The 15,795-nt window shown below is 40.6% G+C and overlaps 1 protein-coding gene across 6 annotated transcripts in view; it reads left to right on the plus strand.

The window, feature by feature from the left end:
- vps8 (VPS8, CORVET complex subunit) overlaps nucleotides 1-14,796 on the plus strand; it is a 33,933-nt gene extending 19,137 nt beyond the window's left edge. For 3 of the 6 annotated variants that reach the window (XM_023327611.1, XM_023327614.1, XM_023327612.1), the window contains 19 exons: nucleotides 624-695; nucleotides 925-1,044; nucleotides 1,691-1,747; nucleotides 3,172-3,254; nucleotides 3,652-3,736; nucleotides 4,112-4,210; nucleotides 4,382-4,471; nucleotides 5,670-5,740; nucleotides 5,837-5,981; nucleotides 7,357-7,446; nucleotides 7,589-7,774; nucleotides 7,847-7,928; nucleotides 8,895-8,977; nucleotides 9,921-10,001; nucleotides 10,949-11,118; nucleotides 11,739-11,907; nucleotides 12,689-12,742; nucleotides 13,041-13,121; nucleotides 14,213-14,796. In XM_023327611.1, the coding sequence (XP_023183379.1) occupies nucleotides 624-695; nucleotides 925-1,044; nucleotides 1,691-1,747; nucleotides 3,172-3,254; nucleotides 3,652-3,736; nucleotides 4,112-4,210; nucleotides 4,382-4,471; nucleotides 5,670-5,740; nucleotides 5,837-5,981; nucleotides 7,357-7,446; nucleotides 7,589-7,774; nucleotides 7,847-7,928; nucleotides 8,895-8,977; nucleotides 9,921-10,001; nucleotides 10,949-11,118; nucleotides 11,739-11,907; nucleotides 12,689-12,742; nucleotides 13,041-13,121; nucleotides 14,213-14,332 (1,938 nt within the window). In that variant the 3' untranslated portion in view covers nucleotides 14,333-14,796. The remainder of the gene's footprint in view (nucleotides 1-623; nucleotides 696-924; nucleotides 1,045-1,690; nucleotides 1,748-3,171; nucleotides 3,255-3,651; nucleotides 3,737-4,111; nucleotides 4,211-4,381; nucleotides 4,472-5,669; nucleotides 5,741-5,836; nucleotides 5,982-7,356; nucleotides 7,447-7,588; nucleotides 7,775-7,846; nucleotides 7,929-8,894; nucleotides 8,978-9,920; nucleotides 10,002-10,948; nucleotides 11,119-11,738; nucleotides 11,908-12,688; nucleotides 12,743-13,040; nucleotides 13,122-14,212) is intronic. The other 3 variants (XM_023327613.1, XM_023327615.1, XM_005812095.2) reach the window with 1 other exon arrangement.
- Nucleotides 14,797-15,795: the final 999 nt, after the last annotated feature.

Consider the following 15,795-nt stretch of genomic DNA (forward strand, 5'->3'; position numbering starts at 1 on the left):
TAATCACATGATAAATTAAAATGTCAATAATTTCTATTTGCATGATTGATCATTTTTCTCTTTTCTCTCTATTTCCAACAAAAAACTGGATGATAAATATTTTCAGGCTGGTGCTTTGGTCTCAGCTAGCTCTATTGTTGAGTGACAATTTTGTTTACAGAGACTTCATAAGTCATTTTATTTGTTGTTTTGTTTATTTATTGTGAATATTTAAAATGTCTTCCAGTTCCCGTGTTAAATGTTCATTTGAATTTAAAATGAATTCATTGTATGTGTGCTTCTCAAAGAAGCATTCTTTGAGAATGTGTGCTTGTGTTATTATTCCATGTGAATTATATGACTTGAGAATGGCCTTAAAACAACAATCTTATTGTTTATTATTGTTTATAGCAAAAACGTTGTCCAGCAAAATAATCTATAATCTGCACTGGCTGTGCGTGGTATACTGCCTTCATCATTGAAAAAACCCAACAAAATCTCCACTCATTTCTACACTTCCCACTTTTTTAAGTTTTAAAACAATGAAATCAAATTACTCTCAGAAATGAAAAGATTCTTTGTTTAATGCTGACTGAAGTGAGAAAATATTTTCTTTATTAGAGAAATGTGTTTATGTCTTCCAGACGTTTGATGATGTCCAGAACGACAAGCAGGCCCTGGAGTACCAGCAGAGGATAGTGGACATCTTACTTCAGGTGAGATTCGGGTCTCATTAACAGTTTGAATCTGCTGTAATGAAGAGCGAAAGGAAGCCAAAATGCAGCTTCTTCGGGTGATTTACAACTGCTGGTTGTCCACTGAGGCCTTCTGAGAAACCTATAATGATTATGACCAGTCTGAAAATCTTTCATGATTAATTTCTCTTTTATTGTTTGTATTCCTCTGTGCATTAATTGATACACTGCTCATTTGCTTTAATGAAAGGTAATGGTGGACAACCCTGACTTCACTCCCTCCCAAGTCGGCGGTCTCTTCACCTTCCTGGCTCGGCAGCTGGCCAAGCCAAACAACACGCTGTTTGTGAACAGGAACCTTTTTGATCAGGTATGTAGACATTTCTCTACAACTGGATTTATTATTGCAAACGATACTTTTGACAGCAGCAAGTGCTTTTTGTTTTTACATTAAGTTCACTTCCTGAGTTTGTGTGCATGCATTAAAACCTTGAAGTGAACCAAAAAGCCTCACCAGGCCCATTAAGACCGGAAATGACAGAAACTGAGCAATAGATGCAGACTGTTGTGTTCTTAAAATCTCCTTTAAGATAAAGTCCAGTGGAATAAAATATTTGATTTAAATGAAATGCATCCATCTGCAAATTAAGGTATAAAATCATTGCCTTCCTTTTTTAAGGATTCAGAAGCTTTGCAGCTTTAGTATTTGTGGTGACAGCTCATATTGTCAGCTTGCTGTGCAGACATTTCAGCTCAGTGACATCATCTGAAATCAGACCAAACGTCAGAAAGAGGAGAGACGGAAGTGAAACGATCATCTGACCAGATATTTTCCCGCTGCATCAAAATAACCTCACAGGTTGAGAATGTTCCAGCTGAAGAAACGTTTTATGAGATGAATGTCTGAAGCCGAGACATTCATCTGCAACGGTGACAGGAGATGGAAGACAGGCACGGTGTTGAATTCCTTGTGTCTCTGTCTGTCCTCTGTGTCTGAAGGACGTCTGTCTCCTCAGGTGCTGGAGTTCCTGTGTTGCCCTGACGATGACTCCCGACATACTGAACGGCAGCAGGTACATGTCAGCGTAGAACCGTGTCTGCCACTCACACACTGTATGTTTTTAAAAATATGCAGGAACAATCCGTCAGAACGCTTTTCATGTGTTTGTTTTGTTTTTAACATGAAAATGTACCACACCAGATAATCATTCTGAGTCATGTTCTGAGTCATGTGACCAATGTGATGTAGAAACAGCTAGTTCTGTCACAATAACAAATTTTTCTGGACGATAAATCGTTCCAGAAGTTATTGCGATACACAATAATATTGTTGTTTTGCGACCATTTTCAGGTAAAATAATGGTAATGGCATAATAATGCAAGCACACATTCAAAGACGAATAAACTTTAAATTGTAATGAACATTTAACATAAGAATTGGAAGACGTTTCAAATATCCAAAGTAAATAAACAAAATAACAGAAAAAGCTCACTCAGTCAGTGCTCCACAGGCACAGCCCAAAAATGTAATATGAAAGAGTTATATTTTTCATCTCTCATTTCAAAAGTCATTATATAAATTCCTCACACATAGAGTGAAATATTTCAGGTCTTCAGTACTCTGTATTTTCACGATTCTGACTTGGATAAGAAAACCCCAAATTTCTTATCTCAGAAAATTAGAACATTACATGAGATCAATAAAAAAAACAATGTTTTGAAAAGAAATGTCAGGTTTTTGAAAAATCTGTTCATTTCTATAACTTGCATGACTTCCTTCATCAGTGCAGCGTGTCATGGAGGAGACCGGCCTGTGGTTATGCTGAGGTTCTGGAAGTCCAGGTTGCTTTTGATAGAGAACTTCATGCCATGTTCTTTGGTTCTGGTGTCTCTCATCTTCTTCCTGACTCCATAGGTTCTCTATGTGGTTCTGGTCAGTCCAGCCGAGCTAACCAAGCTCAGTACCAGCATGGTCTTTGAAGCAGCTTCTTGTTGCTGCTGGTACTTTTAGCAGCAACATGTAGCGAGTCCTGATGGGAAATGAATCTTGTTGTCCTAACAGAGTTTTCTGAGAGGCGGGTCAGGGCCGGTGTGGGGAGAGGGGAGAAGAGGCAGGCGGTCACCTTGCTGTTTTCTCAGCTGGCAGCAGTTATTGTAGCAATGTGGAACTCAGCTGAACTTCACGTTCTCTCCTTATCTCAGCTCAGAACCAGAACTCTTTGTTTTCTGCTGGGCTGGAACATCTTGTTTCCTGTGTTTAACAGAGGGCCATTGGTTCCGACTTACAGAAAAACAAAGGTGTTTGGTGTCAAAAGTTATGTTTCAGATTTATTAAGTCAGAATCCAGCTACCTGGAAGAGATGGTTACGTTCTCAGATAGTCCAGAGGGTGAACTGGCGTTTCTGGTTATCTTGAAGTCATTTATTAAGCGTGACTCTCATCTCCCCGCCGACCTGCTGGACAGACTCCGACAAGTATCGTTTGTTTCTCTGCTTAGGTTCTGCTGGAGCTGCTGCAGGTCGGGGGTGTGGTCCAGTTCAACGAAGAACGGCTCTTCATGCTGGCAGAGAAAGCCAAGTTGTAAGCAACTAATCGAACATGGTGATCTACATCTGAAGAGCGCCGTTTAAACATGAAAATCACTTCAGCATGTTTAGGGTGGAGGAAAAGGGTGGATGAGCGGCGCCACATGAGATTGTGATTGACAGCGCTAATATGCTGGTTGCGATTGGCTGTTTCTAGTTAGCATTGGGAGAAGGCAGAGGAATTAAATTTTTTCAGAGACTATCTGTCTCATACCAGACTGTCATGACATGGTGACAGTTTCAACAAATATGTAAAAAAAATATATATTTTTTTTTTATAAAAGTGACATTCCGCAGCTTTAACTTGTGAAGAAATCAGAATTACATCCCATTGTTCCATTTCACCAGTGGTTATTTCTGCTACACGATGCTGTCTGCCTTCTGCCCTCCAGCTACCAGATCTGTGAGTTCCTTTATGAGAAAAAGCATCTGTATGACCGCATCGTGGACTGCTACTTACAGGACCCACTTCGAAAGGTACCGACGTGTTTGGGTCGCACATAGTGTCACAGATTTCACACATTTTCACCCACATTAATTATTATTATTTAAGTGTACTGAAATAGAAGTATAACATTCTCATTGTACCATATTTACAATCTAGCAAAGCAAAAATGATTCCTGCTAAAATAATATGTTGATTATTAGACATTATATCAATGGTATTTAACGTATCATGTTGAGTCTAAAATATGGAGGAATTCAAATGCCTGCTAGGTTTAGCTTCAGATTTCAGGTAAATGTGCTGTTTGTGCAGAATATTGGATTCTTCTTCTTTTTTTTTGCTTTTCAATAATGAGATAACTAACTGAAATCAGTGTTTTATAGTTTTCTGTTGTGTTTGCATGTTAGGCGGAAATCTTCAGCTACATCCACAACCTGATGTCCATGCCGGGCTACAGCTCTGAGGAGAAGCTGAAGGTCAAGGAGAAGGTGCTGCAGCACATGCAGGTCAGGGGCGCTGCGGCTGCTGGTCAGATTGTAATGAGGAGAGACGGCGTCTCCCAGCAGCTCGTTCTCAGGGAGATGCATGAGCTGGACAGAACATGTTCTACGGCCTCATCTTGTTTTGTATTTGCATCAGTCATTCTATAGCAGGTGTGTTGTCGTATTATACAACAGGAGCTGGTGAGCCTGGATCCTGGTAAATTAGCTGACCTGGTGGTGTGGCACTTCACAGAGGAGGTGCAGACCATCATCTCTGAGCTGCAGGTAAACAACACATCATCATCACTTCAGACAAACAGCTTTCAATTCCAGTTTTTTTAGATGCATCCTTTTCAGTGTGATGTTTAGGTTTAGAGCTGAGATCAAACTTTAGGCTCAAATCTACATTTTGCTGCAGAGAATAACTAATATATTTCAGGTAGGTTTAAATTGAATCCACAACTTGGTAGCAGCAAAACTCTCAAGATGTGTTGTCATGGATACAGTAACGAGAAGTGGATAGAGTACTAAAAAATGTATACTCAAGTAATAATAGTACTACTACAACATATTTTTACTCAAGTAAAAAGTAGTCTGGGAAAAATTACTCTAGTAAGAGTAAAAAATGTTTGATAAAAAGGTGATTCAAGTACTGAGTCACTGATCTGAACATCTGTCATTTAATATTTAGGATCTACATCAACAAACGGATCAAGATATAAAGTAAGGTGGAAATTTTGGTATTTTAGAGACGGAAGTGAAAATAATTAATGTAAATAACGTAATTACTAAATTAAGCAAAATGAAAAAAAAATCCAAATCAGTTTATTTTAATATAAAACTTATGAAACTCCATGTGTTTCATTCTGTGAAGTTTACTCGCAGAGGGTAGAGGATCAAGAAATTTTGCCCAAGGAAGAGTAAAATTTCTCTTTCTTGAGTAAAAATATTACTCAAGTAAAAGGAAAAAGCACTGTATAGTAAAAAAAATACTTTTAAAAGTACATTTTCTCCAAAACTCAAGTACTCAAGTACATGTAACCTCGTAAGTATAGCTAGTTACAGTGACACCAGTCAGAGATGGTGTTGTTCAGATCTTGGTTGTAACCAGCAGTTTTTGGAGCTTTTGTTTTCTTTCTGTCATCTCAAAGCCATCAGTGTGTCCTCCTCTGACATCACCCAGCTGTCTTTGTTCTTCCAGCTGCATCACACTGGATGTTCACTGTTTTTCGGTCTGTGTGAAAACCCAGCAGATCAGCATGATCTGAAACACTCAGACTGACCAGCTTGCTACCAACAACCATGCTGCATTCAAACTTACTTCAATCACCTGCTTTATTCTGATGCTCAGTTTGAACTTCAGAAGGTCGTCTTCACTTCTTTTAGAGGCCTACAGGCATTGAGTTGCAATCATGGCTTATTCATTATCAGTGTTAACAAGCAATTAAGCAGTTGTACATAGTAAAGTGGTTTATTTCAGAAGGCTTCTCTGTGTGTGTCTCTGCAGGATGACAGTCTACTTTTCCAATTCCTCCGCTGCCTCCTGAAGTCTCAGTACGGTTTGCTTCCTTCCCCTTGTGTTTGATAACCACAGACCTCCTGTTGTCCCTCCTGATCTTGGACTCTTTGTCCCTGCACTCTCTCTCTCAGGGAAGGATCTCAGGCCACGTCCCGGCTGCCTCTGGAGTCTGAATTTTATGAGCTTTTGCTGGATCTGATGTGCCGCTTTGAACCACAGGAGCTTTTGAAGTTCCTCCACACCTCCCAGCATTACAGGCTTGAGGAGGCCATACAGGTACTGTTTTTATGCCTCTAGAATGTTGTTGGAATTTACAAAATTCTTAATAAATGCTTTTAAAAAAACAGCCTAAAGACCCCTTATGATGAGATGGAACATTAGATACAGGGTCTCCTCACCTGGACAAGGGCCACCAGGCCCCCCTCTGGAGTCAGGCCTCGAGGTGGGGTAGCTTACAGAGCTCTTTTATACCTAAGGGCTCAACCCAGAGAAGAAACATGGGTCCCTCTTTCTATGGGCTCACCAACTGAGCGGGTCAGGTGCAATGTGTGATGGGGGTTACTGAAGGTGGGGCCCTTGGCAGTCTGATCCTCGGCTATCTCCCAGGATATGGAAAGTCTCCTCTCTGGTGGGGAAGGAACCTGAGCTGATGTGTGAGGTTGAGAGGTTCTGGTTAGAAATAGTCAGACTCACCTCAATACACGGCCCTGGTTCTGGAACCAGTTTCCTTGCAAGGGGTTGGACACTCTGTCACTCTGGAGTTGGGTAAATTCATTGCCCTCCATCTCGGGTTTCATCTGGTTCTACCTGTGGTTGAGCGGGTTCTGACTGCTTGTTCTCATGCTACTGACAGCAATTCAGATTATCCACCCTTCTTGGAGTCCTTGGAGGGGGTACTGGTGAATGCCCCTCCTGGGGACTGCCTTGTTCTGCCGGCGGACTTCAGCACTCACTTGGGCAATGACAGTAAGACCTGGAGGGGCCTCCCTGATCGGAACCTGAGCAGTGTTCTGTTGATGGACTTCTGTTCTTGTCATGGTTTGTCCATAGCAAACACCATGTTCAAGCTTAAGGGTGTCCATATGTGCCCTTTGCACCAGGAAACGTTAGGCCGCAGTTCGGCCTAACTGTCGAACTGCGAAGATCAGATGAGATCAGTCTCATCTGATCTGCGGCTGCAGACACCCAAGTGTCCGAGATCTGCGGAACTCGGACACTTGGGTGAAGAGAGGGGCAGAGATGTCCACTGACTACTACCTAGTGGTGAGTTGGCTCAGATGGTGAGGGAGGATAGTGTTCAGACCTGGCAGGCCTAAAGGTAATGTGAGGGTCTGGTGGGAATGCCTGACAGAATGAGCTTCAACTCCCACTTCTGGGAGTGTTTCACGTTCTTGTTGTCATGGCAAGGAGAGCAGCACTTCATGTAAAGAGGCTCTAAATGTGGCCGGTTGATAGACTGTCCCTGGATGCTGTTGTATCTAATGAATGGTGTCAATCATCCAGTAGGGGGAGCTAGACAAATCATCAGTCTGGACTTCACAGTAGTCTCTCTGCAAAAGAAATGCTTCCCATCCGTTTCATACTGCCTCTATCTGTTAATCAAGCAGGAAGGGATGTGATCATTCTTTATAGTCCATGACTTTGTCTCCAGATAACAGAGAAGTACCACTGTAATGAAGCCAAGGCTTATCTGCTGGAGAAGAAGGGAGATATTCCTGGAGCATTTGCTGGATTGCTGCAGGTACAGATCATATCATTGTACTCATGAATTCACTTTTCCCACTTTCCTGAAAGTAGCTGCTTCAGGTGGGAGTTTTAAATTAAATAGGGTGGTGTGTTAGCTAGCCGCTGTTTTCACTGAATGTTTGCATTTCCCCTGGAAGACCCTGAAGGACAGACTGGATGTCCTCGCTGCAGAGATGAGCGGCAGCATTGGAGGAGGAGTTGACGGACGGGACGAAGAGGAAGCGAATGGTGAATTCACACTGACGACGGTGAAGAGTTCACTCAACCAAATGATTCTCTTCTGTCATCGAAACTGTCAGAACCTTGATCAAGAGCAAAGGAAGGTGAGCAGAGTGTTTGTGGCGGGGAACTGAGGGAGCTACATCTCTACAGCTGATGGTTCTCTTTTCTCACAGGATCTGTGGTTTCCACTCCTGGACACCATGATGGCCTCTCAGAAGGAAGTCATGGGGCTCAGCGATAAACACATCTCAGATGGTGAATATGCACACCTGCACCAATAGTTTGAAGTTTTTTGCTCAAAATTGCACAAACATTATGTGGAGAAAAACGTAAAAATGCTCCGGCATTGAGTTTTCACTGATTTGACCCTGTAGAAGGCAGGGCTAGATCCCTGGACCCAATAGTAACATTGCTTAACCTCCTGCTACGCTAATCAGACGTTCTGTCTGCACTGATGAAGATTCACTCACCTCAGCATGTTGAATGCTTGGACAGCAACACAAACTACTTGCTTAATAATTCAGCTAATATTTCGGAGCACTCGTGGAGCAGATGTCAGTATTGTTAAATGGTTCAACAAGAAGTGGCAGAATTTGATGTTGCGCTAAATGCTCTTCATATCCCGATGTTTGCTCCAGCTCTACTTTAAAGATCTCTATATGATTGTCTAAAGAAAAACAGCATGTCTTTTAAAATGACAACGATTAGAGAAAATTTTTTAAAAACCATTATTGCAGAATATTACAAATATAAGCTCCCAAAGTAAGAGAAAGTAGCTGTGAACCCCCTTGTTCTGGATGTAAGAGATACATCAAGGCTCTATTTCAGGCTCCATTGTCTTCTTGTTAGTTTATCTTGTGATTGCTAAAAAAAAGAGAGAAAGAAATAATACCCGTTCTGAGTTTCATTGATGACTATTTATTTAAATCTCCACTGGGATTAATGAAGTTTTGTTGAGGTGAATTTGCTCAGCAGATGACCGCCATGTTTCTGTTCAGGCTATGTCAAATGGTCCTAAGCCGCTTTTACGACTCTCAGCCTTCAGGTCAGCTACAGCTGTATGTTCTAACATGACTGGAGATAGCATGGACAGACTAGTGGAAGAGGAGAACCTGAACATGAGATGATATGTTTCTGTTGTTTGAGAAGCAAGGCTTGTTGTGATTAGTTTAATGACGGTAAGATGTCATTTAACATGACATGCTACTGTCCTTCGTCCAGGGCTGAAGGAGATGACCCTGAAGGTTCTCAACTGTATGAGCAGCTTTATTTCACTTCCTGCCATCATTCAGCAGATCCTACAGGTGAGTATATGTCATTCGTCAGTGATGATAGATTAGCGAATGAAACAATGTATTTGAACAATCAGTAAAGACAAAAGAAATTGCGTTGGTCGGCTCCTGACACGCTAACATTAGATGTTGTCTTAACCAGGGAAACGGTAGGCTTCACCAGCAGTCAGCACTCGCTCACAGTCAGTGCTTATTGAAAGTATTCATACCCTTGGGTGTTTTACCATTTTTATTGCTTTCATCAATCAATCATGGTAGACATTTTGACTTTATGTCAAAGAAAATGAACAAAAAAACCTTTAACGTCAAAGTGAAAACTGATTTGTTCACAGTAATGACAATTAAATTAAAACGTTCACTATGAAATAACTGGTTGCATAATTATTCACCTCCTTCCCAGGCAGTATCCCAGCAGGGAGTCTGGGTCTCAGTAAAAGTGTTTTCATTGCAGTTTTGCAGAAAACGCCAATTGTAATACGGCTCATTTTAAACCAATTCATTCTTGTGCAAAAACGTTTGATCAAAATCGTGAGTTTGTTCAAAATTGACGTTTCCTTTGAGGGAATACATTCACTGCTCTCAGAGTGCTAGCAACAACTGACTGGACCTCTATTAAGTTCGGTCAGTCACTTCAAAGGGGGAAGTGTTTATGAAATCACTTACTTTTTGTCAAATATTTTTATTTAACTCTCATTTGGTAGAAACCAGTTTCCACTTTGACATATAAGTTCTTTAATGTGTGTTTTTTTTTTTAAATGAATTGATTTGTGAAATCAATAAAAAGGATAAAACATCCAAGGGGATGAATACTTTTTATAAGCACTGTTGGCTTACTTCCTTTTAAGTCAAGCCCACAGTATTAGTTACTTATGCAGCGTTTAGTGGAGCATCCGATCATTTTTATCAAGAATTCCAGTTGATATGTTAACTTGTGTTGCTGGATGGTTTTAATCAGGATCCAGTTTATGGAAGAGGAAAGCTGGCGGAGATCCAGGGACTCATTCTGGGCATGCTGGACACGTTCACCTATGAACAGGTAACGCTTCGTCCACATGTCTTTATTCAGGGACATGTGGACTACAACTGAAACCAGATACTTTGTGTGTGTGTATCTTTTTTATGAAAGACACCAGCATTTCCCCCAGTGTATTACAAGCCTGGCGGGCCACCAGGCTTTACTTGTGCCCCCACCAGGCTAAGCATTGCTAATTTATTTAAGTCTTTTTAAAATGTTTGCATTTTTTTAGACTTTATGGTTGGTGTTCAGGTATTAATCGTCTAATCTTTCAACAACACATCATTATCAAGTGATATTTTCAATATTGTCAACTTTTAAAAAAAATGTAACTCAAAAACACAAAGGGCCGCTGGATGAATGACTGCCTTAGCACCAAACCTCCAGGCTTAGCAGGTTTTCTGGGGGAAACTTTGGACACACATTTTTTTTTTCTTTTTTCGCTGTCTGCAGTTAAATCAGAGCACACTCTTGTTTTAGTTTAGCTAAAATCACCAACATTATATATATTTGCTAAATGCAAACCATGCATTTGGTAAAGTTTACTTATACCAAATGTACGTAAGCTTTTGAATTTGAGGAAAGTTCTGAAAAATATTTCCAAAAAAGGGTTCTCAACACGTTTTCTGGCATTTAGTAAATCGGCATAATTTGGGTAAATCAAACTGACCTAAAACAAAAAACTTTGTTTTAGGTCTGATTTAACTTTTGACATTGAGAAAAAAAATATGTACATCTTTTTATTCAGTGTACGTAAATATCTGGTCTCAGCTGGCTTGTATAAAACATCTACAGTGATCATCATTTAAAAGTTGCTTTCTGTATTTACTCAGGTTATTTTTATCCAATATTAAATTAGCTTGATGATCTGAAACATTTTTGTGACAAAAAAAAATAATAATTAAAGCATAGCATTCAGTAGACACCTTTTGGTGAAAGAAGCAGTAAGAAATGTGCCTGTCTCTCAGACTCTGCTTGAAACAACAACAAATCTGCTGAACCACGACCTCCACTGGTCCCTGGCACACCTCCGCTCCGCTGTCACCAAAGGGCTTCATCCCCGTCAGGACTGCTGCAACATCTGCCTGCAGCACTACAAGAGGAAGCAGGACGCGTCCGAGGAGATCATCGTGTTCAGGTAACACGGTCTGTGACTGCAAAGTGAAAACCACTTGATTATTTCTGCTGCTTCCACACTGGAAACTACAGAGGCCCCTAAGGGACACGGGGGAATTTTTGTGCTTCTTTTGCATTACCGCACAATACTGTATTAGTCAGTCCATGCGGCGTCTTGAATACTGAAAGTCTTTCTTGCTACAGTGTAAGGTTTTTGTAAGGTTTTTCCATGTGTGCTAGTATCTCGTTTGTGAGATATCTGAAGTTTATGTATTTTTTCTTTAGGACACAAACGCACTGCAAACTTATGTGAAAAATCCAAAAGCAAAACAAGTCAAACATGAGCTTTGCCTTCTCTCCTCTAAGACACAAACTGAATCTTTTTGTGAGAAGGAAAAAAAAGAAAGAGACTGATGCATCCAAACTATCTGGACTGTTTTTGAATTATTTCATGGATAGTGAAGCCATCTGACAGGTTTTTGTTTTTTGTAGTCTGAATGGTTAATGTAGATCTGTTTTCCACCTTACACACTCAAGCATTATTATTACATACTGCAGTGCTATTACATAATGGGGCATTATGTACCTCTCTCTCTGGATGATACTTTACAAGGTTCCCTCTGACCTCTGCGTGTTTTCCAGCTGCGGCCACCTGTACCACCTGCAGTGCCTGCAGCAGAAGGACTGTGGGTGGGGCGCGGCCTCAGAGCCGCAGCAGCCATGGAGGTGCTACAAGTGTTCCTCCAGCCATGGAGGAAGGGGCGGGGCTTGTTCTGAGCCAAACAGAAGCCGCAGCGCGTCTCTAGCCCAGGTCAGTGAGTTTGTGCTAATCACGAGGAAAAGTTTATAAAGCACAACTCCAAACGCCATGAGCTGACCCAAACTGAGGACAGCTACTCTATTAGTGTGCAGCGAATTCATTTGTTCGTTGTGGTTTATTTCTGTGGCTAATATCTGAGGCTAAGGAAAATGTTGAGTTTTTGTATTGACAGTCTATGAAATAGCTTTGAGCAATAGTTGTCCTCCCTACAGCAGTCCGAGGTCAGAGGTCATAGTAAGTTTAACTTATTTAGAATCCATTTTAGCTGCAGCAATGCTGCCGCTATTCTTACAGTGGTTCACACATCACTTCATTACGTCACTAAAAGGATTTTTAGAAATGAAATACAAACAAAACACAAAAAAACAAAAAAAAGAAACGACATGGCAGACTATGTGTAATTTTATGTTAAACACATAATTAACTCAAGTGTAATATGTTGAGTTCACAAACAGGAACTTACATTGTTTGCAGTTTACTCAAATGTTGTCTCATCTGCCTGTAAAATTTTTTACTGTCATTAAATATAACATCAGTTGGCATTAACTTCCAGAGCTGTTGGGGTTTTCTGGTTTCAGGATAAACTAGAGCCGGGCAGACTAGAATTACTGTGTGTCATTTGATATTATCATTTTGTGTTTGTGTGTTATGTGTGTATGCGTGTGTGTGCGTGTGTGTGTGTGTGTGTGTGTGTGTGTGTGTGTGTGTGTGTGTGTGTGTGTGTGTGTGTGTGTGTGTGTGTGTGTGTGTGTGTGTGCTCTCTGGGCTCCAGACTCGATTTTCATCAGGACATCATGAGAAAGGAACTGAGACTCACAGGAAGAAGGTAAGCCGGATCATTTCCTGTCTGCACAAGACACCGACCGCTTCCCTGTCAAACCTTCATCCTCTGAGCGCTGCAGTCATTCTGCAATAAGTCTCTGGTTTAAAGTCTTGCAAGGAATAATAATCTCTTTGTCTATTTTAGTGCTCTGCTTCTATTGGTTTACCTCTAACAAGTAAAGCATCTGAGTAACAGCAGTGATTTAACATGGCAGGAACAAATCCATGAGTTATTCTTGTTTCAGTGTGAAACTAGTGTTTAATAACAACAGCCCAATGTGCGATTATTCGCTGTGTTGCAGGTGGTTGCTGTGGCAACATTGGATGTGCAGCAGGAGCTCTCCTGGGATCACTTGCGAGGGTTGTACAGGGGACCGTCCAGGGTACAGAACCACTGCTGTCTCTGTTTCACTGATGCAACAGCCGCTGTGTTTCCATTTACTGTCGTACAAATTGGAGTTACAGAAATAAATTTGCTTAATGGAAACACAGCGGTTTCAAAAAAACTCATCTTTTTTTACACGTTTTTGGGGCAGGGGTTCAACTGTGGCATGTTTTTTAATGAATTGTGGCGTAAACAAACGTATTCACATGTGATTTAAAATCTTATTTAATGGAATCGCCACCATTGCAAAATTGTGTTGTTTTTTTTTCGACACTAGCACAATATCAACAAACTTTGGTGTATATTTGTAATGGAAATGCAGTTCTAGAAACACGTAGACATTGTTATATGTAATGCTGCTTTAGCGTCATTCATATATCAAAACTGACAGTTGTCATGACAACTGATTTGATCTGTTGTCAAAATCCCACTGAGAAACATGGAAAAGTATGCTTTCCAAAGTGAAATAGAAATTATGAGTAATAATAATAAGGTTTCATAGAAGGAAACCAGGAAGGTCACTGTGTTTCATTTTTGAAATAAGGCAAAACTAACTTACTGTTAACGGTAACACTTTATTTGAAGGGGTGTTCATAAGACTGACATGACACCGTCATAAACATGTCATAACAACAGTCATAAACATGAAGGCTTCCACAAATATTTATGACTGTTGTCAAGAAGTGTCATTCAGTGAATAATGACACTTTTAATGCAACTTTTAGTGCAACATTGCATTAAAAGTGTCATTATTCACTGAATGACACTTCATGACAGCAGTTGTAAACATCCATAAGGACTCCTTCATGTTCATGACTGTTGTTATGACATGTTTATGACAGTGTCACACCCCGTCAAATAAAGTGTGTTACCCAGTTAACTTTTCAGCAATAAATAGGAGTTTGCTTTAAATCAATAATTTATTAATACTGATGAAAAGGTTATAGTTCCACTCAGATTATTCCACTTATAATAAGACAATATTCCCATGTTATAAGTGAAACTTGTCTTTACCTGGAATACTCCTCCCTGTTAGATGACGACCTGTGTGTAACCACGCTGTTTCTCGTTGTGTTCTCTGTCCTCCAGCTGTCCATCCTCTCTGAGGTCTCGCACGGCCACAGCAGTGAGAAAGCAGGCTTCCTGCTTCCAGCCCAGCCAGAGAGTTTCCACCTGAAGCTCGCTCCTCCTCCTCTGTTTGAGGAGTAGCTCCTCCAGGGCCTCAAGAAAACGTTCCCTGCTTCCGTTTCCGGTCGTCCCTCGTTACTTTGACTATCCTGAAGCATTAAAACATTAACATAGCTAACATATTTTTGTTTGTTATTGTTCTCCCACTACTGTGACTTTATTCTCTTCATTTCATCTGTTCATTCCTCCATCCGTCCACTTATTCATCACCCTCAGGGTCTTTAATGATGGATAGAAATATCAGAAAGGGGAGCAGCAGCCAATGTGATAATGATATAACTTAAGCTAACATTAGCATTTTAGCTAATTTTAGCTTTAACCCACTCTGCCTGCCAGTGTTTCTGTAGAAATATGTTGTCTTTGATATCTTTAGCAGTGAGATCAAACAGAGTGACTATTGGTGTCTAACTGTGCTTTGGTACCTGATGCAGAAACACAAACATGTTCGTGATTTTTGTAATAAAGCATTGTGCGGTATTTCATTCGCTCTCAAGTTATTTATTGTGAGAACCAGACGTTTCGTGCGACTGTCGCCTGTCCACCGTTCACCCAGCAGAGCTGTAGGAGCGCCCAGTTTGGGCCCCACACCCTAAAACACCCACAGCTGTCTCTGCAAAGTTTGAACTGATATATCAAAAATCTCCTTAAAATCCATGGTTGGTTTTCTTTATTTTTGGTGACCATGTCAGTGTTTTGGTTTCACTCCTTTAGCAAGGTGAGAATGTGTGACGTTCTCTCCTTCATGTTCTCAAATTAAATGAAAGCATTAATTTAACATAAATGCTTTACGTTAAATTAGTCTACTGTACATATGTATGGAAAACTTATTGTCAGTAAATTGGTTTTCATAGAGTTAAGAATAAATCATGTATTTTATGCCATTTGCTTGTTCTGGTGGGGTTTGTAATTGAAAGAAAAAAAACAGTGGCTGGTGAAATGTCTGAGTGGCCGGTAAAAGTTTTTAATTTCCACCCCTGCTGATGAAATTTAAAAAATAATTTTAATTTCCACCCCTTCTAATACAGTCTCATAAAGAGGATGGTGAGGAATGTCCATCATTTCCTTAATTTTATGTAAAATCTTTCTTTGCATCATCATACTAGAGGTTCCACAGTCGTCATCAGAACAGAACCAGCCTTCTGTATCAGCTTGTTGAGCTCAGATGGTAGCAGTGACCTGCTGTCTCTGCTGTGTAGCTCCCTGGTTCTGATGCTGATGCCCCAACAGAACACGTTCTCTCTACAACAAAAGATGCAAACGCTGAAGGATCTAAGCTTTCTCCAGATGTCCGGCCAGCTTTGGCCCTTGTTCCCAAACCTTTATCCAATATTAAATTCGGTCTCTCCTGATGGTCAACATAAGAATTTAAGGAAAGTTCTGTGGGTGGTAGACACTTTACTCGTGTAGTTCCTTCTGATTACATCACTGAGTTCAGGTCCAGTTTTCTGAGCTGTATCGTAAAGCCATCTGTTATACTATGAGAC

This window comes from Xiphophorus maculatus, chromosome 22, assembly GCF_002775205.1.
Source record: "Xiphophorus maculatus strain JP 163 A chromosome 22, X_maculatus-5.0-male, whole genome shotgun sequence".
Classification (NCBI taxonomy): Eukaryota; Metazoa; Chordata; class Actinopteri; order Cyprinodontiformes; family Poeciliidae; genus Xiphophorus; species Xiphophorus maculatus.